The following is a 15,661-nucleotide window of genomic DNA, read 5'->3' on the forward strand; positions in this document are numbered from 1 at the left end:
AACTATATTACAAGCCTGTTCAAGGGCTAAATTATCTACAGATTTAAAATCTTGAGGGAAAGACAACTGACTGAAGAAACAGAATAGGTAAGTGACAAATGTGTCAGCCTGAAAAGTTCCAGGAAAGTGTCATCCTTCTGAAAGCTTGCCTCTCTGGGGAATGGAAAATCTTAAAGTGACAAAATGGTTTGGCACTGTCAGTTGTCAAAAAAAAAAAAAAAAAAAAAAAAAAAAGCCTGGGACAAAAATCAAGAAGTCAAAATTAGATTTTATGGGTAAATGGTTCTAGGATATAAATTGAGTGTTCTAGTTTACTGGAAAATCCTATGGGATTTATTTTAATGATGGCACATATAGAATTATCCTAGGTTTGTATCTAGAAATAGTTTATTGGTTAACTTCCACTCTTTAAAAAAATGAAAGAGCCTTTGTTGTCGAGCAAATTGGTACATCTGAGTGCCAAGAGGCCAGCTCATTTCTAGGCCAAATCCTGTAAATGTGGAGAGGAAGAATAATGAGATGGAAGGGACCCTTGAGATGTCATCAGTTCCTCTTCCTCCCTTCAGAGCAGTCGTGAAAGTCAACACCCAAGTCCCTTTTCCGCAGGGTTTCATCGTTTCTGAGAACACCAGCCAACTGGATTTGTGATACCCAGCACCCAACACTGAAGGATGGGGTGGACTGACAACCTTCTCACGATGAATTCCCAGAGGTCCATGGTTAGGAGGTGTAATCAGATATACACTATGTGACAGAAGTTCTGCTGTGACTTACAATGTAGAGTCCTAAAAGTAAGAGAAAAATAGAGAAATGCAAAAGGGGAATGCACTGGAGTCTTAGAATATGAAAACCTCTGGGGTGGGCGGTTATTTGTGTGTGGAGAATGAACCAAGAGCTCTCTCAAAATCTTCAGCATTCACATCCTTAAATATTTCAGACATCATACATTTTTGGTCATACTGTAATTATATACACATATTCCTATGTTAACAAGCTAACTTTATATTTTTAATGCCCTTTGACTATCTAAACATTGCATATGTTTCAATCTCTCTCCCTAATTTTGTGTGTGTGTTGTGGGGGAGTTCTTCCCATAACTTTGCTCATTTCAGAAAACAAATACCTTCACTCGACAGAAGTTTAAGGATTATTTTGAAAAGGTGGGTTGCTACGAAGTTTAATTATATAAGTAATAAACACATGTCAAAAAGACTTCAAAAAATGTTTAATATAACTTTTTGTGCTGATATAATTTGATTTTATATTGTCATATATAGCTGTCAAAAGTCAGTTTCTTTTTGTGTTGTAATGAATCATGTTGGCTAGAAAGTTACAGTAAGATTCTTGGTATTAATAAATCATATAATAAAAATGTTCCTTTCTTTAAATGGCATTTTTAATAGTGCTGATACATCAGCAATATCGTATGATGTTCTGAAAAACTAACATGACAAATGGAGATTAATTGCGGTCTATGGGATTTTAATTCAATATGAACTTTGTTTCTTTTTGTTTTTAATGGAATTATATCTACTGAAACAAACTTGGCAAAAGTAGAGCAGGAAATCAAAGGGAGGTAACCAAAGCTGCATGGTTACTCCTCCTCTAAGCCAAATACATCCTTTAAAAGCTTTAAATAGTTAATGCATTTCGCAGGAATAGGTGATGGCATCCCGAGCCACTCCTCTTCACATCTCTGGGAAAGAAAACAAAGATGGACATAATTAGAACGACATGGCAAAGTGCAGTCCTGTAAACGCAACATCAGATTGTTCCTTGTCATCACGTGAGCTCTTGGTAAGTAGTTTATTTTCAAAGCAGATGTTTCGACCATCCACTTTCAGATCATAAGGACTCTGTGGGAGACTGGATTCCTGTGCGCAGTCCTTTGCCCTCCTCCCTGTGTTAGAATAATACCCTGTTCTCTTTGCCATGTGACTTTGCAGGACCTCCTATGGAGTCGATTTTCCTACCCCTTTGACTTGGCGTTTGCCCCATGGCTGGCTTCGTCCTATGTAATGTTAGCGGATACATGACAAGCAGAGTCCCTGATGTGCGGGCATGATTTAGCTTGGCCATCGCCATGAGATGAACATGGCCCGAGGTGCTGCTGGTCCCAGAATGACACAGGTAGAGCAAGGCCAGCAGATCTACAGGCCTGTGGACAAGAAAAATAAACGTGTGTTGTTGTGAACCACTGATGACTGGGGGCGGTTACGCAGCATTACTGCAGTGATAGCTTCCCCTTCACTTTATTAAGAACTCAGTTTTTTAAACTCAAACTGCCAGCTGTACTGGCTGCTTGGTTACTGTTGCATCAATCTACCAATGAGATGAGCACTAAATCACTCATGGCATCTTGCGGGGGGGGGAGCTACTTTATACATATACACATACGTATAAAAATATGTACACACATGCTTTATATATACACACTGTATATGATACATAACTATGTGTATATATTTGCTAATTTTAGGAAATAAATACCTTCACTAACGAGGCTTAAGAATTATTTTGATAAGGTGGATTGCAACAAAATTTAATTACAGAGGTAATAAATGTGTCAGATTTCAAAAGTCTTGTATACACACATGCACAATATGCATATGCACATGTTTTATTTATGCTGTAATGGTGAATTAGTATCAGTGGCAGAGGAGAGGTGGTTGAGTCCATAACTATGGCTGCTTATAGTGCTATTGTCAAGGTTAATTGTTGTATATACGAGGTGTTGTTTTTTTCCTAGTGTTACATTAGTATCCAGAGTCACAAGGAGTCACGGAAACACAGGTAAGGGCTCAATACTTCTAGGTGATGGGACTGTGAAGCAACCCGAGTGAGTAATGTTTCACCGGGGCCTTACGGGTTGAGGAGCACTTCAGTAGAGGATTGAAGGGATGAAGGGTGTTCCAGGCATGGAGAACAGCGTAAGGCAAGGCCCGGAGACCTAACAATCTATTTTCAAGAAAGGGTGAGCAGCTCAGTGGATCGGGGGGGTACACAGTGGTGAGAGAGGCAGTGGGAAGGAAAAGATGGGGCCAACCTTGGGCTTTCTGTGCTAGGTGATACTCTGTGCTGTGGCCAGGGAAAGTCACTGGGGGATCCCAGCCAGAGAAATCTGATGAGGTATTAATTAGCACTGTAGTTACGAAAAGTCTTTGGAATGAATATTCTACTTACAGAAATCTATCATTTAGAAATAATTAAGTATATGTATAATCATTTCACTTCAAGGATGTTTGTTCATATTGTCTCTAATAGTGAAAATTTAAGACAACCAACCAATAATAAGTATTAGGTTAGACAATTTCACTTTATGCAATGATACGATATTTACCCATTTAAAAAACATTATGAGACTAACTATTGAACTGAAAGTGCTTATAATACAGAGTTGGGGAATAAAACAAGTTTTAAATGAAAAAAAAAAAAAAAGAAATAGGTAACTCAGTGGATATATGAAGAATGAGATGAAGGAGGAACACCACTTTGGAGGTTACTGCAGTAATCCTGGGGAGAGGTGGTGACTGTCTAACCAGGGCAGCTAGGCTGGGGTGAGCAAGAGTGACATCTGAAAGACCTGGCTCCCATAGAACACACAATGCCCGGAAGGTGACTGATGTGAAGCGGTGATACAAGAAAAGGGGATACATTATGGGTTGAACTGTGTCCCCTCCAAAAAGATATGCTGAAGTCCTAAAGCCCTGGATCTCAGAATGTGACCTTATTTGGAAATAGGGTCATCGCAGAGGTAATTAGCCAAGATGCGGTTGTACTGGAGGAGGGCAGACCCCCTAATTCAGTGTGACTGGCGTCCTTATGAACGACTACAGCTAAGGATGGGTCTAAGACTTCTAAATTTAGTTAACAGTTGATGATGCCTGTATTAATTTCCTAGGGCTGCCACAACAAATTACCACAAACTGAGAGGCTTAAAGCAACAGAAATGTATTCTGTCACTGTGCAGGAAACCAGATGTTGGCAGGTGTTGGCAGGGCTGGTTCTTTCTGGAGGCTCTAAGGGCGACTGTCCCATGCTTCTCTCCTAGCTTCTGGTGCTTGTTGGCTATCCTTTGAGTTCCTTGGCTTGTAGGTACATCACTACTCTCCGCCTCTATCTCGCTCTTTCACATGGCCTTCTCATCAGGACACCAATTACTGGATTTACGGCCCACCCTAATCCAGTTGTGACCTCATTTTAACTTTTAGTAGCTGTTTTCATTATATCTGCAAAGACTATTTCCAGATAAGTTCACATTCTGAGGTTCCCGGTAGACATGAATTTTGAGGGGACAATATTCAACCCAAGGCAATGTTATAAGCAAGATAAGGAAAGCAGGAAGAAATAGAGTGTTAAACATTTTTAAGTGGAAAAATAAGGATGAGAGGGAGAAACTAAGTTCAATTTTGGACATTTTTATTTGAGGTACTCATAGGACATCAAGGTGCAGATTCTGGTAAACACCTGGAAAATGGGGTTCTGCAGAGCAGAGCTAGAGTCCAGAACTGTGCAAAGATGTGGAAGTCACTGAAACATGGGTGACATGTAAAATCATGGTAACTAATAACACTGATGCTGAGTCAGAATAGCACCAAGTACTGGCATCTCTAGCTAAGGCATAAAGCCTTAATTTAAGGGATGATTGATGATGATGATGAACTAATTGCGTGCAGACTGTTTCAGGATTATAGAATCTTATAATCATCTAGTAGTGATGATAACGATGAGCAAATGTATTGGAATATTCACTATGTGACAAGTACTCTTTTCAGTGTTTTACAGGTATTAAGCTATTTAATTACTGCAATTAAAAAAATTGATCAACAGAAACTTCAGTTAAACAGTCAGGAGACCAGAAGGGGACGCTCTCATGCCCTGCGGTGACAGCAGAGCTCAATGGTTCTTGAAGAAGGAAGGCTCCTTTCCTGGCAAGGACTCAGCCAATGAAACGCCATGGGCTCATTGCTGACTACAGCCTTCCCCACTGCCTTTTCCTCTCTAAAAGTGTTCTCCCCTCGCCCTGCAGGAACTTGCACGTGGCTCACCACGGTGGCAGACCCCGGAATGCCAAGTTTCTGCTGATCCCAAATAAACCCATCTTCCTGGAGAAATACCTGGCAGTCTACTTGTTTTTAGGTCAGCAGGAGAAAACCCTAAGAGGTAGGTATTGTTATGATACCCACCATCTACAGAAAAGGAAACTGAGGCAGGAGAAGGGTTCAGTAGCTTGTCTAAAGTCTAATTGCCAATAAGGGGAGGAGCTTGGACCGTCACCCCAATATTAGGGCTCCAGAGCTCTGCTTATCTGCTGGGCTACCCTCCACTCCCAGGAAACACGTGGACCTATTCAGAAGCAGCTAGCTCTCATCCTACGAGGCTACATTTGGTCCCATCATATTCAACAGGAAAAGTTAAGTAGAAAAAAATGTGATTCTTGAGGTAATGCTACACTTCTCTTTCAAGAATGCTTCCTGTTGGATGTCGGAGGTTAAGCCCAAACCGCCAATAATGAGCTGTGTAGAGAAGGAAATGACCGTGCAGATGGATGATGGCTAAACCAACTCCTAGGGCGCGTCCTGTGCAATTCATACTACGTGGAACTTAGTGAAATGTCCTTCCTATCCCCCAAAAAGGTAAATCATTGTGTGTCTGTGTGTGCGCATATACAAAATGTAAATTTTTTGTGTGTATATATACATAATCAGTGAAGGCTGAGATCAGTAGTCATTCAATTCAACTATTCAACATGTTTTGAAAGATTTCACAACAAAACTTAAAGCAATTTTCACTCTTGTGAGTGGTACAGTAGTCCCTCGGCATCTATGGGGGCCTGGTTCTAGGACCCTCTGCAAATACTAAAATCTGAGGATACCCAAGTCCCTTATATACAATGGTGTATAGTATTTGCATATAACCTATGCACATCCTCCTGTATACTTTAAATCATCTCTAGATTACTTATGATGCCTAATACAATGTAAATACTATGTAAATAGTTGTAAATAACGGTGTAAATGCTATGTAGTAGTTGGTGTGCTACGAATTCACGTTTGGCTTTTTGGAACTTTCTGGAATTTTTTTTCACCAAATACTTTTGATCCATGGTTGGTTGAATCTGTGAATGCAGAACCCATGGATACAGAGGGCTGACTGTATTTTTAAATTTTATCATGTTATAGAAAAATACAGTGCAACTATATGCATTCAAAATCACTATTCTGATAGGGTTTTTTTTTTAACCAAAGTTTTTAATACAAAAATAATAAAGTACATCATGCAACTCATAACATTACAGTGCAATTATCTGGGGAATGGATTCTCTTATGAAACAGGTCAGTACTAGAAGATCCTTCCTCACACCTTATTAGGCAGCAAAAGTTGCTTTTTGAGCAAGGAATCATGATTTAAATCCTAACAACAAAAGAGAAAGAAACAGAAGAACTTACACTGGAATAATGATAACTCAAGAATTTGGAGATGAGAATTAAATTTATTGGCAACAAGCCAGGCTTGGGCACAATGAAACTCAAGTTAATTATTATGAGATTTTAAAATAAGGATAATTTAAGATGAAAAACTAATGTAGGGGAGCAAAATTTGCCACCCCAACATGTGTCTCTTTGGCATGAGAAGTTGATTATTTTTAAGAAACAAAAGACTCAGGAAGAGCTTTGACCTCCCCTTTAACTACCTAAACGAATTTAGAAAAAGGGCCTATTCAAGAAGGGAGCTGCCACCATAGGTAACTACATGGGTGTAGACAGGGAGGAACCTAGAAAAATCTGTTTGTTAAAATTCCTCTCTGGGTCCCACTGTTTCTGCCTGGCCCAGCAAACATTTGTTTACCAAAAATTTGCTCTTTTCATCTTCCTGTGAATTGTCTTCCTTCCCTTTGCAGTCCCAGACCCCTGCTTCTTAGTCAAGAATGACATATATACCTCATTTTGCCTGTCTTTGTAATCTCTCATGTTTATATGGATTCCCTGTACGTAATAATTAAATTTTGTTTTTTTTTTCCTCCTGTTAATCTGTCTTAACGTCATTTTAATTATTCGACCAAGCAAAAGAATCTAGAAGGGTAGGGTAGGGGGAAATTATCCACCCCCACTAACTATAACAGGAGTCCATTTCTTTTAATCCTGGTCACTTTCCAAAGTGGCTGTATCTCTGGGGGAAAAGTGAGACACATGTTGGGGTGGCAAATTTTGCTCCCCTACATTAGTTTTTCATCTTAAATTATCCTTAATTTCAAATCGCAGGATAATTAACTTGAGTTTCATTTTGCCCACGTCTAGCTTGTTGCTAATGAAAATCGCATGGTTCACACAGTGCTTTCCTTCCTGACTGCTCAAGCCCCACTGTGCCCTGTTTCTAAAGTCAATACCACTCCCCTCAAGTTTATTTCCCTTGGTCACTTTTCTCTAGGTTCCAGGTGGGAGTGACTTTTTCTGCCTAAGTATCTGATAAATGCTACAGGCATATTTGCACTGCTTGAGGAACCCCAAATCCATACTTTGGCAACATGATATGGTGATTTATAGTAAGAAATATCTATTTGGTCTTTGTCCCCATTTCTGGCACTGAGTTCTTAAAACCCTTGGAATTTCCTAAGTGATTGAGAGTGATAGTCTCTTTTGTTATGTTAATGAAACATTTTCGAAAAGAACCTAAGGATGGGGCTGGTTGCCAATAGAGACAAAACCATGTGATTAGAGGCTTGGAACTTTCAGCCCCCCATCTTGAGGGAGGGCAGAGGGGCTAGAGATTGAGTTCATTCACCAATGGCCAATGATTTAATCAATTGCGCCTATATAATGAAGCCTCCATCAAAAAGCCAAAAGGATGGGATTTGGAGAGTTTCCAGGTTGGTGAACACGTGGAGATGTCGGGAGAGTGGTGAGCCCAAAGAGGGCATGGAAGCTCTTGGCCCTTTCCCCACACCTTGCCCTACGCATCTCTTCCAGCTGGCTGCTCCTGAGTTATGTCCTTTTATCTAGTAAGTAAAATGTTTCTTGAGTTATGTGAGCAGCTCTAGCAAATTAATCATACCCAAGAAGGAGGTCATGGGAACCTCCAATCCACAGCTAGATGGTCAGAAGCCCAGGTGATAACCTGGACTTGTGACTGGCATCTGAGGGAAGGGAGGCAGTCTTGTGGGACTGAGCCCTTAGCGTGTGGGATCTGAGGCTATTTCCAGATAGACAGTGTCAGAATTGGGTTGAACTGTAGGACACCCAACTGGTGTTGAGAATTGCTTGGTGTAGGGGAAAAAAACCAAACTGGACTTGGTACCAGAATTGTAGCTGATCACCAATTTTAGGGTGATTTTTCACAGGTACTAGGTTAAATGGACTAACAGGAATCAAATTGGGATCCAAAGGCAGTAGAGGAAGCAAGAGATAAGAAAGAAACTCAGGGGCTGGGGCATCAATAAAGTAGAGGGAAAAGGTATCTTCATAATTTTTGCCTGTAATCGGATCTACCTAAAGGAATCTCATGGCCAATCTCTTTGTAAAATGGAGGTCTTTGGGAATATGAGAAATCCCCATACTACCACTGCCTAATTGTTCTAACTGCTCTGCAAATGTTCCCAACATTCCATAATATTTATGACTGGGCAGTGAGTTAAAATATTCGTTGTCCTTGTTGATCTTATATTCATCCCACACTACAAAATTCGAAGAAGACTCCAGATCGTATTGTTCCCCAGCAATGCCTGTGAGTTTTAGGTGGTAATAACTGCACAGTAATTTTACAACAGGAGAGCTCTTCCATAGCAGTCAATCCCTCCCGTTCCGGAGGAGGACGAGCCTGCTTGTGTTTCTGTAAAACAGCCCGCCTAACGGTGCACGTTTGGAATGTTTGGCATTTTAAATATCTATGTTTAGCAGCACCTCCTGAACCGAATCTTGCACCCTTTCCACTCTGGCGCACACCAGCCTGACTTATAACCACCAGCACCTGCATTTCTTTGCAGAGGGCTTCCCTTTGGCCTCTGAGGCCTGCTTTGGCTGCCCCTGTGCCTGGAAATTAATTCCCCCCACTTCAGGAGCAGCTCTCAAACAATGGCCTACAGGAGTTGATGGATGAATACCACAGGTTCCTTGCACTTTGGGTCGGGGTAACTCTGAGGTAAATATCAGACACTGGATCCCTGTGTTTTTCAAAGGCACTGAGCCCCAGTTGTTCATTTTCACTGGTTTGAGAATCTGCCCTGTATTAGCTCCTTCTCTTCCATTTCTCACTTCCCTACTCCCTTGCTTGAGTTCCCTTCACTTCCTCCAAAAAACTATTTACACTCAAATCCTTGTCTTCAAGTCAGCTTCCAGAAGAAGTGAAACAAAAGATACTCTGCAATTTTGCATTTATCAAAAATAATAAAATGTCTATGAAAGTAACAGTACAGCTTGGAACACAGCAACTTCTTGACAAACTATGGATGGATCCAGAGTCTCCAGTGTGACTTCCAGATAACTCTAGAGATGGTACCTAGATCTCAAAACAAAACTCAGTTTAATCTAGAGCATAAACAACATGTGCCAGATAGATAGCATTTTCTGGAGGAACGAAGAATTAGGAAATGCAGAGTGAAATTCAGCAACAGTGCAAAATCAGGACTCTAAAATGGCTGGAAATCATTTTCTGCAAGAGGGCCCATGACATCTTTCAATCTGGCTGTCACTAGAGCTCCTTAAGATGTCAAAGAAGCTGGCACTAAATTACTCATTCATCAGTGGTGAAAAAGTGTGGCTGTCGATCTGTAAAATGTAAAAGCACGTAGCCTTGAAATGGGAAGCAAAGATGGCACTGGATGGAAACCCGGTAAACAGCAGCTGCCCAGTGAGAACAGCAAAGCTGTGTGTGAGCTCATAGGCCCTGGATTTATTTGCTTTGACATTTTTAAAAGGAAATTTAATTGGATTATGTCTCCTTCTAGTTTAAAATTTTCTAATGTAGTACTGGCCACCAGATGCATGAGGGGAAGAGATCGGGAGCCAATTAAATTCCACGCTTCACTGAAACAAGGTTATTTTTATTCCTCCCAAATGTAAGGCTGATAGAGTCATGTTAGTGATTTCAGTTACTCTCCCTCCACTCACTCAAAAAAAAGAAAAAAAGGACTTTTTTTTAATGGAAAATAAGTACGAATTTGTAGAAAAATCCAGTACTGTGTAGGGAATTCAAATGGTAGTTTTCTTGGATTTTCTTCCTTCTACTAGGTTGACATGACCCAGCAATGAATAGAATTGACAAAATCATAAAAACAACTAAATTTCAGTAGATCAGATTGAAATTAGTTTGGGGAAGAAATTTTACAAATGCTTGTTGAGATAAATCAAGAGCATTTTGATGACATAAGGAAAAGCTCATTTATCAAACCAGGAGATTTGCTTACTTTCCTACCCATCCCTACTGCCATGTCAATGTTTCATTGTTACTTCTCTTTGCCCTAGACACGGCTGGCTTCAATAGAGTTGTTAATCTGTGTGAGTGTAGCTAAAACACAGTTGTAACTTTTAAACAAGAAACCTCTTCTTGAAATTGCATTACAGGGCAAGTAAAGTTTTCAAAGGAGACAAGGATTTATTTTTTAGCTTGACTGATAGGCTTATTCAAACAATGCAAATTGACATCATCCAGCCCCTTAAATCACAGTGGATTCCGGCAGTATCGTTTCCTATTCGGTCATTGCTTTGTGTTATGTAAGGGTATATGTGTTTACCAGTTATTTTTAAAATCTAATGAGAATGATTAATAATCTTTTATTTCAACTGTTACATTAACCTCAAATATTGGAAATAACTTTGCTTATTTAAAGAGTTGGCACTAGCCCCTAACTATATAATCTTGAATGCCTTTGAGTCTTAGCTTCCTATCTATACATTGGGAATGACACTTATTCTCACAAGGTTGCTGGGACAATAAAATGTCATAGGGTATCTTACCCTCTAAATACCAAAAGGAGATCCTCAATAATTAGGTTGTCCAAAGATGTATCCTCAGGTAGGTGTACCTGACTGCCCCCTACTCCCCCACTGCCGAGGCTACATCCTGTAGTGACGAGAGAACTTTAACAGCCAACTGCTAATGCTTCTGCAGTTCCTGTGCTCATAAAGTGAAGCCACATCCCATTTTGCTCAGAACCGTCAAAAGATAAGACGCCAGTCATGCCGTGCGAGTTATAAAGTTTATATAAGAACCGATTTAGTGTTATTTTTTAAAAACGTGACTTCTGAGATGAAGCAGGCAGGCTCGAAACAGCGGGACTTCTTTTTGCCAGTTTTACAGCAACCATCTGTGAGCAAGCACAATAGAATGGAAATGGGGGCTCTAGGCCGTGACAGCGCCCGGGCAACATGCTGAGACCACAGATAGTCACATAATGGAGTGAGAATTAAATTACAGCCCCGATGGCTCAGCACGGGCTGCTGTGGGGGCCAGGCAGACGCCCAGCCAAGGAAGCTCCTGAGAATCCGGGCTCCAGGCCACGGTCACCAGTCATGGTGGGTGACGGTCAGCTTCCACCCGTCCACACAGGGAAACCTCTCACCAAAGGGCAGCAGAATTAATCAAAGCTGGACTAGCAGGAGCCAGAGTCCTCTTGGTAAGTTTTGCTTGTTGTTGGTCGCCAGTCCTGTTAGCTGATACTACGTAACCACCACATGGAGGTGAGTGTCACCTGAGTCGGGGGAACAGTCCTGACATCCGGCAGACCAAGTTCCAGCAGCTGTCTGTCTGTCTGGACTGGGCCTTATACCCTGGCTGGGAGGCTTGGTCACCTGAGCCCAAGTTTTTATTCTGGTAACAGACTGTGCGGGGTCATTCTCCACTTGCGTCTAAAGATCCATTTTCTGTCCCTCTCACCAAGCTCTCTGCCCTGGGAGGCTGACCTCTACAGATCACATCACATCACATCTTGAGCTTCCCTGGCCTCTGGCTTCCGAGCAAGTCCAGCCAATGGGAATAAGCAAGAGATCAAGATACTGATTCCACTTTCCCCCTCCCTGCCCAGCCATGGTTTGGCTCCTCTACCTGCTGCCACTGCTCCAGCTCCTCCACTTGGGTTCCAGTCACACCAGTCCCTCCCTGCTTCTCCAGACCTGGGGATGGTAAAAGCTTTCCACTCTGGCTAGGCCCTGAATGCTCCATTGCCCTGACTGGTTCCTGTATCCCTCCCTACTCCTCTGTCAATAGTTCTTCATTAAGTCCATATCGCGACTCCTCTAAGTGTCCCATGTGTTTCCTGCTAGAACCTCGCTGATATAGGGACTTTAGCCTACTCTGTCCCCTGGGCAGGGCTGAAAGCTTGGTTCAGGCCTGCTGACTGGCTCCCTCTGCTTGCTGAATAGTGCTACCTTCAGGATTCCCCATCACTGGGCTCCCTGTCTTGGAAAGAGCCCCCAGTGCCCCACCCTTCCAATCCCACATCTTGTGTATCAGACCACCCCTCTACTCAGCCTCTGCTTGGCTGAAGCCCATGGTCCTGTTCCTTATTTTTTTGTCCTTCCCTGCTCCCATGCACTGCAGTTAATCAAGCTAGGGAAGGTGTCCCAAGTCCCCACCCCTGCCAACCATCCTATCCATTAATGCTGATGCATCAGAATTGGTGTTTAATCTGGTCTTGAGACCTGCTCAGCCTTCATTAGTTAAGAAGTCTCTTTTCATTTCTCAGTAAGATCCCCGGTTCAGGGAAGAGACCCTTTTTAGGACAACCTTCAGTCCAAGAGTAAAGACATCCAGGTTTTAAGTGGTAGCTGGTGCTGATAACTTCTAGAGAGCTGTTTGTGGCATCTCTGGACCTTCAGCCAGAGTCAGCCTGCCCAGGTCATTCACTGGAGGTGGTGTGCGACTGCCCCACCGCTGGCCTCCACCTGGGCCCTGCTGCCACACAGGGGCTCGGCCTGCCAGTTCTTGTTCTCCACAGAACTTTCACTTGCCACATCACACTTAAGGCTGGGTCACCTTCACAACCTGGTGGATCTTGTCCTGAAGTCCCACATGTAATTTTCTGGCTAAGGCAGATTCCCCAAGTGTTGGCGATCCCCAAAGCTCCAAGGGAGAGGTTTTCTTTGCCCAGCTGGGGCCCACAGACCTACACATCTGGTCTGACAACTCTAGCATAAGCCCTCCTCTCTGCTCCCTGCCATGGGGGAAAGATCAGACAATGACAGAGGAGCAGATGGGGGAGAAGGCTGTGCCACAGGCCAGGCCCCCAGCTGATATCAAGAACAATCAAGGGTGGTAGGTTGCCCTACATGTCTTCCAAAAGACGACTGGAGAGAGAAGGCGAGAGAGGGCGAGAGAGGGCGAGAGGGCGAGAGGGCGAGGGAGTGTGTCAGTCATACAATGGAGTATTACTCAGCCATAAAAAGGAATGAAATAATGCCATTTGCAGCAACACAGATGGACCTAGAGATTATACTAAGTGAAGTAAGAGAGAGGCAGGTATCGTATATCACTTATATGTGGTATCTAAAAGAATGACACAAATGAGCTTATTTACAAAACAGAAAGAGACTCACAGACATAGAAAACAAACTTATGGTTACCAAAAGGGAAAGGGGTAAATTAGGAGTTTGGGATTGACACATATAAAATAGAGAACCAACAAGGACCTCCTATATAGCACAGGGCCCTATATTCAATATCTTGTAATAACCTATAATGGAAAAGAATCTGAAAAAGAATAGGTTTATATATATATAACTAAATCACTTTGCTGTCCACTTGAAACACTGTAAATCAACTATACTTCAATTTAAAAAAAGAGTGGTTGGTTGCCAAGATATGATATACCACCCAGAATCCCGGTGAGGAAGGACTTGGTGGCCCACCTGCTGGGAGACCCCTTCAGGGATTGCATTAGCTACAGAGCTGTCTTGGCTACAAAGAGCCACGCTACCCAAGGTCATAGTCCTTTCTAAACCAACCCACAGGGATAAACTCCAGGCTTTTCTGGCCCAACTCAGGACAGCTCTGAAAGGTCATTCTAGCTCCAGAGTTCCCCGAGGACCGGCCAAGGCTGGTTTTGGCCCTGCATCGCAGTTCAACTTCTCTCTCTGGCCACTCCTGTGTCCTTCCCCTCACTGCCACAGGTATCGAGCCTAAGGACAGTCCTGCCACATTAAACACCTGCTTCCCGGAGAACCCAACCTGTGACAGGCTCTGACCCAGAGTGTCTCAGGGCATTATTAGATATTAACACTTAAGTACACTTACATGGTTCAGGAGATGCTATACTTTTCATCACTCATTCTACTGTATGAATGATGTAATATTATGCTCAGCCCATTCACACTAAATATTTTCACATGAGACTCACTGGTAACATTCCCAAGCTATCTTATATCTCCTTTATGAAACAATAACATGCTTAGGAATGCCAGAGTGCTTCAGACTCTGGAATCTAGTTAAGTTCTCATTATTGGTTAAATTGATCAGGTGTCATTTTATAACTGTGTTCTTCTTTTTTTTTTTTCCTTTTTTTTTAAACTGGCTGAAAAAGAATGGCCCCTTTCAAATGTCTCCCACAGACTGAACTGCTTCTAGGCTTGATCAGCAGAGTTTAACCATTTTTTAAAATTGAAATATAGTTAATTTACAATGTTGTTAGCTTCAGGTGTACAGCAAAGTGATTCAGCTATATATGTACTTTTTCAGATTCCTTTGCATTATAGGTTATTACAAGATACTGAGGTATTCCCGTGCTATACAGGAGGTCCTTATTTAACTATTTTATACATAGTAGTATGTATATGTTAATCCCAAACTCCTAATTTATCCTTCCCCCTCCAGCCCGCTTTTCCCCTTGGTAACCGGAAGTTTGTTTTCTATGTTTGTGCAGCAGAGTTGATAAGAGACCCTAAGAGTAAAGTTCTCACCATAAATGAGTACCAACTGGAAAAGCCTACATATGTACTGCTGAAGCACAGGCCCTTTCTGATGCTATGTTCCTATTCTCTTCTCTTTAAGGGTAGAATCACTGATCTCAGCCTTGGAAGTTTGACTGCTCAACGCCCAGCCCCCTGACTTGAGGACGTAAGACATGTCCATTTTACAAATAATATTAATAGGTAACGTTTAGGCCCTTACTATGGGACAGGTTTATGGTAAGTGTCTCTGAAAGGCTAACTTAACACGAAGTCACCAGTTTGTCATAGATCTAAGGTTCTGAACTCAGTTTTATGTGATTCCAGACCTTTTATTCCACATTGCCTCTCTAAAGCCCCAGAGGTCCATGGCTCACTAACTGTCCCTGTTGACAGAGGAGGTGAGAGATGAAATGGGGGAGAGGGTGGTTAAAGGGAAAGTGGATCTTTGGCCTTTCCATGCAGTGGCTCCTTTTCCATTGTGGCTGGTGATCCTTTTGTAGATCGTTAAATCAATTTAATGGGTCAGGAACTATATTCAAGAAAGAAGGGGGGAGGAAAGAAGAAAGGGAGAGAGAAAGGAAAGAAAAAAAATCAAACAGCACCACATCTAGTAGAATAGCATTGTTCCATTCTGTATGGGCATGCTGGGTTGCTATGAAAAAATGTCTTTCTTAGAAACTGTAGGTTGTAGTACCAAAAGGTAATTAAGTTTCATTCAAACTCAACAGTCATTAGGAAAATAAAAATTAAAGTAATAAGACACCACATGTTTTCAGAAGCAAAAA

General features: G+C 42.0%; 1 protein-coding gene across 1 annotated transcript in view; it reads right to left on the reverse strand.

Annotated features, from left to right (window-relative positions):
• Positions 1 to 241: 241 nt before the first annotated feature.
• EFHC2 (EF-hand domain containing 2) overlaps positions 242 to 15,661 on the reverse strand; it is a 168,910-nt gene continuing 153,490 nt past the window's right edge. Inside the window, exon 15 of the mRNA XM_045505194.2 lies at positions 242 to 1,696. Within this exon, the coding sequence (XP_045361150.1) occupies positions 1,595 to 1,696 (102 nt within the window). The 3' untranslated portion in view covers positions 242 to 1,594. The remainder of the gene's footprint in view (positions 1,697 to 15,661) is intronic.

Source organism: Camelus bactrianus, chromosome X (assembly GCF_048773025.1).
Source record: "Camelus bactrianus isolate YW-2024 breed Bactrian camel chromosome X, ASM4877302v1, whole genome shotgun sequence".
NCBI lineage: Eukaryota > Metazoa > Chordata > Mammalia > Artiodactyla > Camelidae > Camelus > Camelus bactrianus.